A 15,578-nucleotide genomic window follows, 5' to 3' on the forward strand; every position below is an offset into this window, starting at 1 on the left:
ATGCCTTTTTTACACTCATGAAAATGACCCATTGTTTCTATAAAAGGGTGTTAACACACATTGCACTAATGCTCTAATAAAGATTTATAAGCTATATTATTTCACCACAGCATTTAAGCTAGACTGCACATTTTTCCCTGTCATACTCTCTTACTGCAGATCCCCTTTTCTGTGTAACTATTCCCAAATCATCTGAACATAAACCACTTATAACCTCCCTGTCAAATGACCTGTACCCTGTATGCTCATACCCCCTCATCCTCCTCTCCATCACCACCATCCCACACCTGCACCATACCATCACCTTTGATGTACAATGTTTGACCCAGCTGCCCCTAATTAGCTTTAAGCAAGTTGATCATTTCCCATTAAACACAGAACACACTTAATTCATTAGCTACCTAACTTTAGCTTATTATCTTGGTTGCTCTGGAGCCTGTGTACTTGAGAGGGTGAATTCATGTGTTCAGCTATATTGTTATGCGGTCAAAAGTGTGCATCTCTTTGACATTGAAATTGCATTTATTTACTTTCAGCTGATATGAACTTATTGCCTAAACAAAGGGGTTTCTGCTCAACGATCTGGAAACAAGGTATTTGCAATTTTAGCATTATGTTAAGTTACATTTCCTTAAAAACAGCTTTGTGTAGACCATTACTGTAGGTATTTGTTTTTTAGAAAATATATAATTAAATAGCTGAACTGCAGCTACACCTCTCATTATAATAATGAACGCTAATCTAAGTTAGCTGTATTATGTTTAGCTGTTGCTGAGCTCTTGCAGTTAAGCTAACGTTAGCTAGCTTTGGTGAGAAGTGACAAAAAGTTGAATTTATCCCACACGTCATTTAATTAAAGTAGAATATCACAACAACATTGGCCTTCTTAATGGTTTAATTTCCCGTGTTGGTTATAAGAAAGTTAAGCGTAGGAAAGTTAATGTAAGTGGGAATTAATTGAGGCTAAACAGTTATTTGACAGACATTACTTAGCTAACACTAACGTTAACTTAGTTATGATACTGCGAAATTAAGTTAACGTTACACTTTACATTAGCAGAATGGCTAGCCAGTAAATTAACTTAGGCAATTAAGTTAGTTTAGTAGAATTCACTTATTTATCAATATATTCTCTTGGCAAACAATAGAACACATTTAAGTGTGTTTTTCAGTGTTATCTTTAGTAACGTTAGCTGTCCAACATTTTGTTAAGGGATACTAGGGAGCTTTAGTGGGACCAAATGAAGGATTGTTCATTAGCAGTCTTTACTCATTTGAGTAGTGTAGGAAGTTGTTATATCTCGGGGGAAGGTTTTACTAAATGTAACTTAGGTACATGGTCAAATGTGTCACTTTGTGAATCCTCACACACACATACACACACACACACACACACACATATATATATATATATATATATATATATATGTGTGTGTATATTTGGTCACATATTTTTGAACATCACTTTTAGTTGAGTCTTGTAAATGTACTCTGGCGAATGAGCAAGTGTTTTATTGTAATTGGTAATAACCTATAAAGCATTTTGAATTCATTAATTATTTGAATATAAGTCGTAAGTTTTGGGAGTTGCATCCAACCCTGTTTTATTTTGCGTTTGCGTCGTGGACTGGTGTGGAGAGCTCTGTGTCCTCAAAATGTTGCGCGTTTTGGGAGATAAATCTGCACTACATCCGTGGCCTTTGGTTAAAAGCTGGAAAATTACAAAACTTTTCTTAATTGAAAGAGGTCAGATCCTTCCTTTTTTCACAGTGTCGCCCTAAAGTGCCGGCATTTCCAGCTGAAATTGGACGTAGAGGGTGCACCTTTGCGCAGAGACTGGTTAAATGCTGAGAGGCTCCTCTGGGTGCACAAAGACAGCGGCTCGCAGACGAACTTGTTCAGAGTGAGCCGGGGACGCTGGGAGGCGAAATAAACAATCTCCGGACTCGAAGTAGCCACGACCGCGCAGTTTTACCTCTTCAAATACACTATTCTACCACCTATCCAACAAATACAAGGTAGGGATTTGTTTTTAGTACGTTTCAGCGGGAGTAGAGTGCTGCGGAGCGGGTTAAACCTCCTTCGCTTTGGCTTCCCGAGCATGGTTGTTTTTGCAGAAAATGGCGTCATCGCCCTCTTGTTTCTGCCTGGACGCGGTGGGGAGAGGAATAGTTTCAGAGAGTTGTAGCAGCCTTTACATACAGCGTTTACCTCCTTAAAGACGAATTCGCCTACTACTGTGTGTTTTATTCAAAAGTGAATCGCCAAAACATGAGATAGTTCGTGATTTCGCTCGGTAGAAGGACGCGCAAAGATGGAAGGGTCACCGGTCCTGTGCGCCAAGCTGCTTCTTGGGAAAGGTGGCACGGAGCCGCAAAACGCAGCGTTTTACTTTCATAATAATGCCATCCTCCCTGGCTCTAGGCGAATCCGAATGACCAAGGATGGTTTAATGATATTACCCGAGTGGTGATGGACGTATTTATGGGAGTACTGCACCTTGTCTTTGTGTGTATTTTATTCGGGTTTGCTCGTTTTTACGCCGCACTCCCCTGCCATGCTGCAATCGTTACGAGGGGCCTCTCTTTTACGGCTTGAAAGGTGCATTTTGTATTTGGCTTTTCCTTTGATCAAGTCAAGCTGCCCCTTTGTTGCTCAAAATAGTGGCGTTTTAGGCTGACAATATAACCGTGTAAAAAGAGATTTTCGGGGGATAATGGGGGCGATGCAAATCGTGCCATGAGAACGGCGACTGTTCTGCGCTCTGGTTCGCTGCTTGCCAGACGAGGACAGCCTGAACGAGATAAAAATAAAAGTCTTTTGGACGAATCACATAGTTTGCACAAAACTGGGGAAGTCCGGCGCTGCGCAATGATTGTGCTGCTGCTTTGCGCAGAGCACAGTGGCAGCTGCTGTAACCGCCGCCACCATTTCGCCGCGATATTTTTTGTGTGTGTTGGCCAACCTTTTGTAAATAGTTGGGGACTCTAGGATAAAAGAAACACAATAGTATTCATGCGGGCCCTTTATGGCCTGTGAATGCGGTCCTAAGTCCCACTCCGGCTGTCCTGTCGTTCCCCGTCAGCTACGTGCATGCGTCCTAGCACTGGCCACCACACATCCACCATAGCGAGGCCACTCGGTTCCCTGAGTATACGCTCTGCTTGGTTCCTCCTGTGGCCAAAAGTCGAGCACTGATCGCGTGCTGAGTGTTATGATACAGGCCATCACGATCAACTCGAAAGAACGCCAAAACATCAGCCATGGAGACTGCACATCATTCGTTCTGTGCACATTTTGATTAAGTTTCCTGAGTTATGCAACCGCATCCCCGTAGAGCGAACTGCTCATCCGCCTGTATTTACTCGTCACACACCATCGGGTGGATATTTCTGTGTGTAATATCTGGTGAATTGGACCAGTCCCTGCGGCGACGACACTGATTGAGGAAGATATGTCATTTGCAAATCACCCAGTGCCATTTGCGTCACAGCCCGCGGCCTCGCACGCCCATGGGGGGCGATGGAGTTGCAAATGGAGACTGTGTGTGTGTGTGCTGACGCTGCCCCAGCTGAAAGGGAACCAATAGACGCGGACCCGGGCGGCAACAATCGCCGTGCGCTTCCACTCTTCAGTAGTGCACCGACTTGGGAGTCTGTATCAACACGGAAGATCGCGCAGTTTATTCGGGATGGTTAGGTTTCCTTCGCCCTGCCTGGGATGCGTAAGTGGACTCGTAGCCTACACACACTGGTTAAACCTGCTTTAGGGCTCGACAGGCCCGCCGGAGAGGAGTATATCCGTCCGGTCCTTCCCTCATGGTGCTCGGTGCATGTGGCTATTGTGGAGTCGCTCATGTGTGGATAAATGTCTTTCCTCTGGATCGTGATGATATGACCGTAAAACCTTTATAAACAGCGCAGAGAATATGGTTGGATTATGATTCGGACACTGGATACAGTGTACAGTCGTTTTTGTTGCATCCATAGCGCGCCACGCGTTTCTTGTATGGAGATAAGCAGGGCGTTTTTATCCAGGAACGTTTTATTTGTTGCTGTTGCGCTTTTGGGCACTGCGCATGGCTTCACCCACCAGGAGAACTTACTCACGAGGCAGAAAGTCCTGAAATTCTCAAACTAGGAAGTGCAGATTCTGTCGACATGGAAATAATTTACAGGTTTATATTGTTTAGGGAAGATGTAATTTATAGACTATTTGATCAATTACACTAGTTGATTGGTAACACACTGGTACCATACCACTTATTCTGATGATATAATGTAGCCTGTAGTAAAAATTTAATGGCAGTGAATATGTTAAACTACAGCATTATGGGAATATTGCAATAAATACTGTTAAAATTGTCCAAATATATATATCATTTTGATTTGTGCTGTGTAATTGACTTGGACACAGTCTAATCTTGCCTAAAGATGTCTTGTGTGACTAGGCTTAAGCTATATGTTTGCATGTACTTTATGGGTTTTATTTATGACAGTTTCCACCTCCTGTGGCTAAAAGGCTAGCTAGTCAGGTAGTGTATCAAGTATTGTTATAGGTGCTGTTAAAACCCAATCAAAGAATTGAGAAGTTCCATACAAGGGTCATTGGTGCAACTTTGAAGCTGCATGTGGCTGCATTTTGCATTGCATATTGACAGAGAACCTGGCTCAGATGAAGTCTTCAGAAGTAGCGAGGAGTAGTAGTAAAAAAAAAAAAGAAGAAGTAGCGACGGTTCTACTGTTCATGCATTGTGATGTTAATTAATCAGTTCAGATCAGGCCCATTACCACCACCCCCTCTAAAAGCTACAATGCAGTACATGTGTAACTCTGGCACAATAGAGATGGGCAGTCTAACCTTGAGGAGGAATATGAACGGCTAACTAGGACAAGAGTATAGGTAACAAAGTGGGTTATAAGGAACTAAAATCAAATGGAAAGAAAGAAAGATTGGCCTGAAGTTGATAGAATGGCCCTGCGTTTTTTAAAGACTATATTTGTTGCTCCATATATACAATATTGTTTGCATTCATCCCATTTGCAAGTCTTTTGACTGCCTCAGCTGGCCTCCCATCATCTCATGAGACTTGGGGTTATAGCAACCTGAGATTAGTCTCTCCATGGAACAACAGCCAATACTGCTTGGCTCTCCTCCCCGATAAAGATTCTCAGATATCAATGGTTTTTACCAGAGTGGCTGCTGACTGCAACAGTTTAATGATGTCACTGTATGATTCAGTCAGTGTAATGATGTAGTTCTGGGCTTAGTCACTGAGTCAGCTCATCAAACCAATGTGAAAGTTAACTCAGTCAACAAACCCATTAACCTGCCAGTCATTCATCAGTAAGGCAAACAAAGAGACAGACATTAAGATATCAATTCAATCACACAACCAGAAAGTCATTGTCAGCCAAACAAATAAGTCAACTACAGCAGTTATCCAGTAAGGCTGTTAGTCAGTCTTGTTACCTGCAAGACAGGAAGAGTCCACAAACCAGTTAGTAAGTGGCCCAGCCTAACCTAAACAGTTGTTACTGTGTCAGTGGTGAAGGTGAACACTGAGCTTCCAGCACAGCTCGGCCTGTCAACAAAGGCCTACTTTCTGCCCATTGTGATAGAAATACTCAGACTACTTGGAGAAGATCAGTTCAGTAGTCTGTTCAGTTATTATTATCATTACAGTGTTCCCTTATTATGGAGTGGAATTCTCAGTTGAAAAATGTTTTTTTGGATGGGCCTTTTTTCTTTGCTGTTTCATGTTGACATCATCATTATACAGATCTTAATTCTACATTTACATGTGATTTTAGAGGCTTGATTTAAAAGATAATAGGCTGCAGATCCACACCTGGCCTGAAAATGCCCATTATGCATCTCCCATGGCTATATTTATTTAAATATGTGTCTGTATTCCTTTTTCACACTCTGCTGCTGCATCTCTTTACGTTGCTCATGTGCTGTGAGCCTGCTTTGAATCAAGACTATACACTGTACTGTGCAGAGTTTCTTTTATGTCTAGTTTTGAAGATAGCAGTAGCAAATTTAGTCAAATCTGACTTTTTAGTACCTGCTGTCCTGCCACCAAGTGTGATCATGCTTTATTGGGTGATGAAAGTTATCACAGAAAAATAAGTGGCCCTTATTGCAGACCTTAAAACAACATATGTTGCAGTCTAGTAAACTTTGTTGAGCAATGAAATCTGGGTAGAAAGTGAACTAGTGGCATTTCTAAAAACAATTGGGGTAATCTGGGTATGTATATGAACCCCTCAGGTAGTTCACTATTTGCAAAGGTTTGCAAAATGTGCAGAGAATGATTTGTCACCACAGTGATTTATATTTGGGAGTTTTTCTAATACAGTTGCATGATATTTCCACACTTCAGACTAACGCGTGGGTGTTTGTATGTGAAATGTCTGTCCATGAATGTGGTCATATCGGATATTAGAGTCACCGGCAGTAAGACCAGGCAATCATATGTTTGTCAAGTGTGACTTCATATGCCAACAATGAAAAGATGACGACAGGACAATTGGCTTAATTTCCCGAATTGTCAACAACAAAAGGTCAGACCGATAGAACATGAACTCTGTCATTCAGTAATACTGTGTGTAGAAAATGCCCAGAGGAAAGGTATACTTTTTAGCAAGGGACCTCTGTCAATAGGCCACATCATTGTTCCCATCCCATCTTGTGGTCACATGGCATCACTGGTGTGTCTGCCAGCAGTCAGCATCATGTCAGTGAGTATGGAGTCCCTCCATTAGGAGGAAGTCCTGTCAGACCGCCTCCACACAGCCATCGGAAATAACTGAGAAGGCAGTGGTGCTTGCAGGCACACATCTATTGGCTCTAGAACCACACCCACATTGAAACACATCTATACATGTACATGATGAAATGTCTTTATAGGCTTCACAGAAAGGAAAGTGACATGGATGTACTTCAGTTGTTGCCTCTGGAAGGGCAAATGAGGATTTGTCTCCTAAACTGAAAGATTTTCCCAAAAGGAAAGTGCTCTGATAAATTGATTTCTGGCTGGCACAAACAAAATTCACTATAGAATATTACTGGAGATGAAATTTAAACATATGTGCTTATAACGGATGTAACATTGGAGAAGATATCATCATGTGTATTTGTAAAATATTAAGCACGAAGGATGCAGAATTTTAGCTGAGAATGGTTAGTGTGTGACAACATTTAAATGTGTCTGGTCCATCAAACAATTTACATTTAGAAATTATACAGTAGGTTTAGTGAAATGGCTACTGATAAGAGTGAGTCATGAAACTTCACTTTCCAGGTAGTCGGGGGATGTGTGCAGGGTAATAATTGTGTAGCAGAGGAGAAGATAATGACTTGTGTTTGGAGTTTTATGCAGAAGTGATTTGTTTGTCAGTCTCAAATACATGTTGGTCACACATCACGCATTCATTACGAGGCTCATATTATTCATGTGTTTATGCAATATTAGCCATTTTACCGGTGTTACCCTGATCAACAGTTGTTTATCAAGTAGTATACTGAGGAGGAAGGAATAAAATCTGTTTGTTTTTTCATTAATCTTTTGAAATTGGTCTTTCAGCTTGTGTAGAGCAAGGAATCACTTTGTTTCTCCCATTTCCACATTTTTCATAGGAGAACCAGGACAATTCAATTTTTCCTTTTTAGTTGTTGTGTGGATGTGTTGTTTCTTGAAGTCAAGGGTCAGAACACTACTGAGCTCTGCTTTTGAAATATTTTACACCTTAAGTGAGTTTACTTTTAGAGCAGGATATGATGGTCCTCAGAAGACTTGGGCATATTTTGCATTTAGTTTATAGAATAAACTTTTTATTTTCTTATCAACATTAGAAGCACCCAGTTGTAAGCAGTAGGTGTGGATCAGGAGGTTGGCCCGTGGATGCCAACAATCAGTTTGAGCCCAGGACACATTCGCTCTCATTACCTGAGTCAGAACAGGAGTCACTACTCCACAACCATGTCTGTCTGTTGCCACGGAAACGGGAGAGTCACACGTGTGAGTGTGTGAGCATATTTTTGGCACGTGTGTGTGTGTGTGTGTGTGTGTGTGTGTGTGTATGTCTAGATGTGTTTTGTCTTCAAACCTTTTTGTAGCTACATATAGCCTCTTCAGAAGTGAGTGAAAGTGCTGTATGTGTTCTCAGGTGGTTGTCCACGCTGGGGGGTTTTAAGCCTCGGTCAGCACCGGCAGACAGCTGCTTGTCAAGGTTTTTATGAAACACTTCTCAACTAACAGTAATTAGGCTGTTGTTGGTCTTGGTTAGGGATTTGCAACTTTCCTGGTGCCATGGCACACTGAAATGAGACTCCAGGAAAAAGCTGTTGATTACCTTATACAGTAAAATGCTATTGTATGTAAATGAAGGTAGTGAAGTAACTTTTAATGAACAAGTGATTTAAGAGAATTTCTGGCATTCACCGATTTTCTCATACTGAAATCACTGAAAGCCAAATTAGAATTGTGGGAAACCATTACTGTGACCTTAAATCAAGTGGTCCAATCCTGTTGTACAGATCAAATACAGATAGTATGCCTTTTTTCACAGGGGAAAAGATTATAAGGCCTTAATAAATGCAAAATTAATATTCTGCTCCTTTTATATAATAATTTTGGGTGCTGTACCTACTGTAGGCTATAATATTCTCTCAGCTAACATCTTTGTGACTGTCACATGACCACCTCTCATGTTAGTCATGACAATCAACAGTTGTTTATCAAGTAGTATGCTGAGGAGAAAGGAATAAAATCTGTTCATTTTTTTTCATTAATCTTTTGAAATTGGTCTTTCAGCTTGTGTGAGCAAGGAATGCCTATGCCTGTATAATGCTGCTCTGATGATGCGTTGTTGGCAGCTGTACTATTAATACTTCCTAATTACACAAAATATTTTAAACAGCAAAGTGTTCCTCTAATATGACTAATGAAAACTATACATTTGTTTTTCATCTGCTAATATCTGACTGCAGGACTTTTAAGTTTGATGAATCTGACTTGGAGCGCTTCAAACAAACCTCACAGAAAAAAGTAAGAATGGTTTAGGATTAGAATTTGAAAATGTTCTGTTTTACTGAGAAGCTCCCTCAGGTTTTCATTTGTAGTGTCATACATACATACATACATACATACATACAATTTCCCATATCTTACTCCTGTTCAGGTTAGACTATCCCAGCCTGGATTAGGTGAAATGCTGGGAAACACCCTCAACAGTTCATCAGGGGCCACATGACTCTCTATGATGTGCTAACAGACTAACACATCATAGAGAGTCAATTTCACTCAAGCTCACACTTAACACCTAAGACCAATGTAGAGTCTTCACCAGAGCAAGATGTCTGTAGACATTGGAAGGGAAATCCCACCAGCATGCAAACTACACACAGCTTTACCCAAGGAGATCTTTGCTCTGAGAAGAGAGGGGTAAGAGAAGGATAAATCCGCTTGAGTTTGAAAGTAAGTCTCATACCAACAAAAACTGACTTTATTTAAAAAACAACAAATAAAGGAATAGGACTTCAGTAGTCGGCAGGGTAGACAGACTTTCCGGTCATAGTCCTGATTTCCCATTATAGTTAATGGCTAGTGTTAATCTCCCTCTCTCTCTGATATAAATAGAACATGGAAAGGTACATAATGCATTATTATGCCTGCTCTTAATTTTGCTAGACTATAAAGTATTTTGATCTAATAGCTCTATTTGAAATGAATTGTGTCTTCATTACTGTTAAACCTGTGCTCGGAAATGGTTCAGGAATAAAGTCCCCAAATCATACTCCACCTGTAGCATCCTGTGTCTTCACCTTTTACACAGAATTTAATCCAACAGTGTTGGTAGTGCTACATCTCAGATTCCTGTTGAAGCTTATTTAGGATAGAATTTAAAACATTTTAATGTAGTATGACACAAACTTTCATTACCCACATGTGTTTTGGACCAGTACAGACCAACGTCCCTTTAATTGAGGCTCAACTCCAGTTGTGTTTAAGCAACAGCTCCATCACTGTAAGTAGCCTCTGCTGTTATTGCAGAGTCCTTAATTTGCTCATCCTCAGTACTAATAGCAGATTGTTTGTGTCCACCCGGAATTTAAAAGAAAATGGAGAGTTGTTGCAGGGCTGGAAGTCTGGAACCTTTTTTTTTTAAATTCAGTAACAAACTACAACTACAGTTTAAAGTCTGATTATAACCTTACAGTCAGAAAGACTTACAGTCTGTTAATGTGTGGTGCTTGATGGTCTCTTGTCTGTATTTGTGACTTGGACCGTATTATGTCACAATAGTATCAAACAAGTTTGATCTTATGACTGCAATCTGGGAAAATCATGGCTTTTATCCATGGAAAATGGTTCACTATGGTCTGTGCTTTTTTTATATCCATCCAGTATTTTAAAAATGTCTACACCAGGCTTTCCTGAATATCTGCAAAGATTCTGAAGAATTAATATTGTTGTTCCAATAATAGACACTGCATTATGTATGTAATTGCAAATTCACAATGATTTTACTAAGTGATGTTTGCAGTTGTCAGTAATAACTGTCAGCCATGATACCTGTCAAACTGTCATGTTGAACTCCAGTCATAGTCATCCAGTCATAAGAAAGGGAAATAGGAAACTCTGGATTCAAATGTAGGAACCATGCCATCTCCAAACTCAGTTTTAAGCAATGTCAAGTGCTACAAGTGACTGACATTGATGCTGATTGAAACATATGTGCAACCAATAATTGGGTCCAGATTTGGTGCTTACAAAACACAGGTGCAGAATTGTATTTTTTGTTTTTAATTCAATGCAAAAACTCATCCTAATCAGTGACACTTCTCTGCTGAGGAACATACATGTGTGATAACATGATTTACACAGCTGTTACCTTGCAAAGTTACATTTCACATAACAAGGCCGTAAGAGCAATCTGACCTTTGTCTCTCCATGTGACACAGTGGCTTCGTGTTGACATTGTTCTGGCAGATAATTGAGTTAGTGAAGTTGTGTAGTAGTCGTTTCAAAATGTAATCATCTCACCTGCTGCTCTTTGCATCGGCTACTTTAATTACCGGGCTGAGCTGAATCTGTGTGCATGCCTTAGTGAAATAGTGCAGTGAAATCACATCCTTTGTATTAACGCTGTTTTGGAGCAACCCCTCTGTAGCAGCTTGTGTGTGTGTGTGTTGCTCTGTGTCATTTTTGGAGACATCACCAGTCTACAAAACTTTTCAACTAGGAAAACGTTTTAAGTACAAGCTCTCTCTCCCTCTGCTGGAGTTTCTGTGGAACTACAAATACACCCAAGTGGATTTATGCATGCGGATTTGACATTGACTGTTATCAATGAAGCATGCATTTCACTTTATTGTCATATAACTTCACTGTGGCTGCAGGCTTGTGCTCTGCAGTTCAATTTTTAAACCATGAGCTTTACAGGGACAATGTTTCCATTACTGTCAGATTTTGATATAACTTTGAATCTAAGTTTCCACTTACATGTAAGGCACGGTGATTATTTGCCTTACATCTATAGGGTATTAATATTTTGTTATAGTTAAGCATAAAATCACAGAATTAACTAATGTGTGTCAACCCCAGGTTTAGAAAAGATGTGCTCTTGATTTTAATCCTCGATCAATGCTTTTCCTTTTTCATGTTCTGCTCAGTTGTTTGTTGCTCAGGTGTAGTCTTTCTCCCCCCTTGTTGTCTGCTTGTTCAAATTTCCATTAAGTCTAAGACTCCTGTGCCCCAAACTGCATTAAGTGCCTGTCACTTGCAGCTCATCTAATCAGTCCACTGTTGAATCTTGAGGCATTAAAAGTTTATCCACTGTCAATATCTTGAAGTCTGGAGCTTTCAGCTGGTACGCTAACCTTGGTGATAGCTAATGCTGGACTTCTGTTGCCAGTAGGTGTGACAAAGGATAACAAATGAGAAAACAGTGAGGTTGTTCAGCATGCCACAATGCAGCTAAAGCATGTTATGCTGAACCAGTGCAATTAAGCACTAGTGTGGTGTCGGGTGCATGTGGGTGACTTGGACCAAACAGTCTTTAATGTAGACCGCCACTAGAGGGCAGCAACAAATCTATTATTTCATCACTGATGCTGTAATATAAATAATTATAATGAAATAAATTGCTTTTTAGAGGCCCTTGTCAATAGCCATTTACATAGCCGTAATAAGTGGGGGCTCATAGACTACATTTCAGATTTATTGCCTAGTAGGGGAAACAACATAGACAAATGAAAACTGGTCATAATATTCATCCTGACACTATGTGTCTGTCTGTCTGTCTATCCATCTATCTAATTTACCAGAGTAATATGCCACAAATAAGGAGATGTATGTCTGCTACCATTGTGTTTCTGTGCATAGTTGAGTCACTTGGCCTTGTTTGTCAGAGGTATGTCTTCCATGAAGGCCACTTCTTACCAGACTTCTCCAGACAGTAGATGGGTGTTGCAGTGTTTCACTGTTTTCTACAGCTCTGAGCTGATGGCACTGCTGGACATCTTCCGATTGCGAAGGGAACTAAGCGTGATGTGTCTTTCATCTACTGCAGTACGTGCATTTGGCCAACCACTGGGTCTACAATCCTCAACACTGCACGTTTTTTTTGTACTTCCTCAAAAGAGCTTGGACAGCACATCATGTATCAGCATTTTCCCACACCTGCCTAACACTTTTGTGTATCCATATGTTTTTTTAATGCAGATCCACATATATATGCAGTGTTTATATATACAGTGTTTCTAGTATTGTAAGGGTCTCTGGGAAAAACATATAACCATTAGCATAAGCTATGTTAGGAAGTCCAGACTAATCATTTTAAACGCGCAATGTGATAGTGTCCATTTAAAATGGTGCAGGTAACATGGGTTCAATTGTCCTACCAGCAATGTGACAAGCAGCCAAACTAGCATTGTGGGAAACCATTACCATGACCTTAAAATATTAAATTCTGTTTTATATTTAGATCCAGTTTGTTGCGCGGTGCACTCAGCCAGTAAACACACAAAGCCGTCTTATTTACTCTGTGGTTTCTAATGCATTATACATAAATATCAGTGTCACAATAAATGTCTGCACAGGCATGTGTTGTGGGTGTACAGTTTGGCAACATAAGTAGAATTGTTGTTGTTTTAGGATAAAACATTTTAATGTAGTATGACACATTGTTGCTAATTGTTTGCTTCTAGCTTAAATTAACTTATCTTTTAGAATAAAAATCTATCCGATTGGTGCATTTGTGGATGTCAAAATATAATAGTGCCTACGGTAAGCAATTGTATTTTGAATGGCAGTGTGTACATGTACATGCTCACCAACTTTCCGGGACATTCACCCATTTTGTGATGGCTTACAGATGTGTAAGATGTTTGGCAAAATTAAACCGGGTAACATTTTCAATCTATCATGTTCAGGTTCTGTGCAAAGCTGCAGATACACAGTAACACTTTTATGTTAAGAAAATGAACACATTATTTTTAGCATTTACATTGCTTTTTAGATGGTATAAAGGGCGTCTATATGGGGCCTGATTGAAGGCATGTCTAACCCTTGCATTATGCTCTTTTCCTTAAATGTTTAAATATCAGTGATGGAGCATGTAGGCTGTCTGCATCTAAATGTAATGGACGTGACAGTTCTTAGAAGAAGTTTTGTTGTTGCAGGTAACAGCTGGCTATTAGGTGTAAATCCATCCATAAGCAAACATGAAAACAGTGCAAGGATGAGACATGAGAAGCCTCTGTAATTTCTTTTGCTAAGCCTTCCTTGGCTCATGTGGAGTGTTGTTGCAGGTTACAGGTGTGTGCTGGTAGTGAACGTGTGGTGCAGCAGGCCAGTCTTGGCAGCATGGTGAAGGCCCAGAAGTCAACTGGGAGGAAGAGCTCTCACTGTCACCGCAGACAGGTACTGGAAAAAAAAAAAGATAACCAATGACTTCCTTGATGTTAAGACCCAACTCGACTCCCACCTGTGCAGTCTGTCATTTGAACAACTATCATCATGGTCAAATTTTACTCTCTGTGTGTCAGTGGAGAAAAGCTCTGTATACAGTATAGCCCACTTTATAGTACACAATTCAAATTATTAAAAAGGCACCATCTGAAATCTTGATCCTAGTTTACCAGACACTGTACTTTATTATTATGTGAAACTACCAATGTGTAACCACCAAACTGTTCTCTTAAAAGGTATTCAGAAGAACATGTAACCAATTTTCTGGATAAGGATTAAATTTAGTCCTGATCTAATGAAATCTAGACTTAATCCCTGTCCTGGAAACCAGCCCTGTGTGCCTGTTTGTTTATGTTTTAATTTATTCATGTCTAACGTTTTTTGTTGTGTTTAGGGATAGTCCCTCATGCAGGTAAAGACCTGCACGAGGGACATACAGTTTGTGCTCAAACACCAGGCAATACAAGAAAGTCATTGTATTGTGATAAATGGTCTTGTATAGCGCCTTTCTTCTTCTTCCAACCACTAAAAATGCTTTATTTGCCCCATTCACACACTGATGGCAGAGGCTACCATGCAAGGTGCCAGCTGCTCATCAGAAAGAAATTAGTCATTCATACACACTCACACACCGATGGCACAGCCTTCAGAAGCATCTTGCCCAAGGACACTTCATCATGCAGGCTGGGGGGAGCCAGGAGTACAACCACAGATCTTTGGATTAGTGGGTGACCCACTCTAACTCTAACCCACAGCTGCCCCTGTGTAAATTCACAGGCTCCTTTATGCTCATCACTTCCCAGTGAAAAATAAAAATGAAGCATGAATTGTTGATAATTGACTGATAGATTCAAATGCTAACTGAATGGTAGTGTTCACTGATATTTCTTTTTACTTGTGCACTGCACAGTGAAGATGTTTTCTTTTCCTGCCATAGAAATATAGAAGTGTTAGATTAGAGCATGTGTAACAGTTTTGTGGTAATTTGATTATGCCATGGTATGCAAAGTGTGTTTGTATGTGTATATAATGGTGACACTGTGTGCGAGTGGCCCACTTGGCCAATGGTGATGTGCTGTAATGTGCCTGAACGGTGGAGTCATTTATTCGTCTTCAAGGGCAGCAGGGACACGGGGAGTGAGAGACGCGGACGGAGAGGGAAAATAAGGATAAATAGGTGGGTGGGAGAAGAGAAAAGATTGGGGACTTGGAGAGAAAGGTCTGGTCAAGAGACACAGCAACACATTCGCACAGACAGATGTATATGCGCGCACTGAAGTCTTGGGGTGGAGTCACTTATCTGCTGAAGGGTGTCTGTGTGCGACAAGGTTAATGTCCCCCTAGAAAGATTCTGGACACTCACGGGACATGACAAGAGAATCTCTCTCTTTCACTCACTCACTCACTCACTTACCCGCTGTGACCCCTCATTCTGCCCAATAACATGCATTTTTGTCAGCAAGGGAATGATAGCTAATTTTATTTGTGATGGGCACTATTTCTTCTGTTGGATTTATGCCAGTATTTATTTATCTCTTTATTATCAAGTTTCAAGATTTTGTGTGTGCGTGTTTTATGTATTAGTTTTCTGTAATAG

General features: G+C 40.4%; 1 protein-coding gene across 3 annotated transcripts in view; it reads left to right on the plus strand.

Moving 5' to 3' along the window:
• Nucleotides 1-439: 439 nt before the first annotated feature.
• Nucleotides 440-15,578, plus strand: part of znf800b (zinc finger protein 800b) — a 31,416-nt gene continuing 16,277 nt past the window's right edge. Inside the window, exons 1-2 of one of the 3 annotated variants that reach the window (XM_038738749.1) lie at nucleotides 440-593; nucleotides 13,822-13,933. In XM_038738749.1, the coding sequence (XP_038594677.1) occupies nucleotides 13,877-13,933 (57 nt within the window). In that variant the 5' untranslated portion in view covers nucleotides 440-593; nucleotides 13,822-13,876. Of the gene's footprint in view, nucleotides 594-1,859; nucleotides 2,019-13,821; nucleotides 13,934-15,578 lie in introns of those variants that run through there. The other 2 variants (XM_038738748.1, XM_038738750.1) reach the window with 2 other exon arrangements.

This window comes from Micropterus salmoides, unplaced genomic scaffold (genome assembly GCF_014851395.1).
Source record: "Micropterus salmoides isolate LMB-PRFRI ecotype aquatic unplaced genomic scaffold, ASM1485139v1 Ms_hic_scaffold_23, whole genome shotgun sequence".
NCBI lineage: Eukaryota > Metazoa > Chordata > Actinopteri > Centrarchiformes > Centrarchidae > Micropterus > Micropterus salmoides.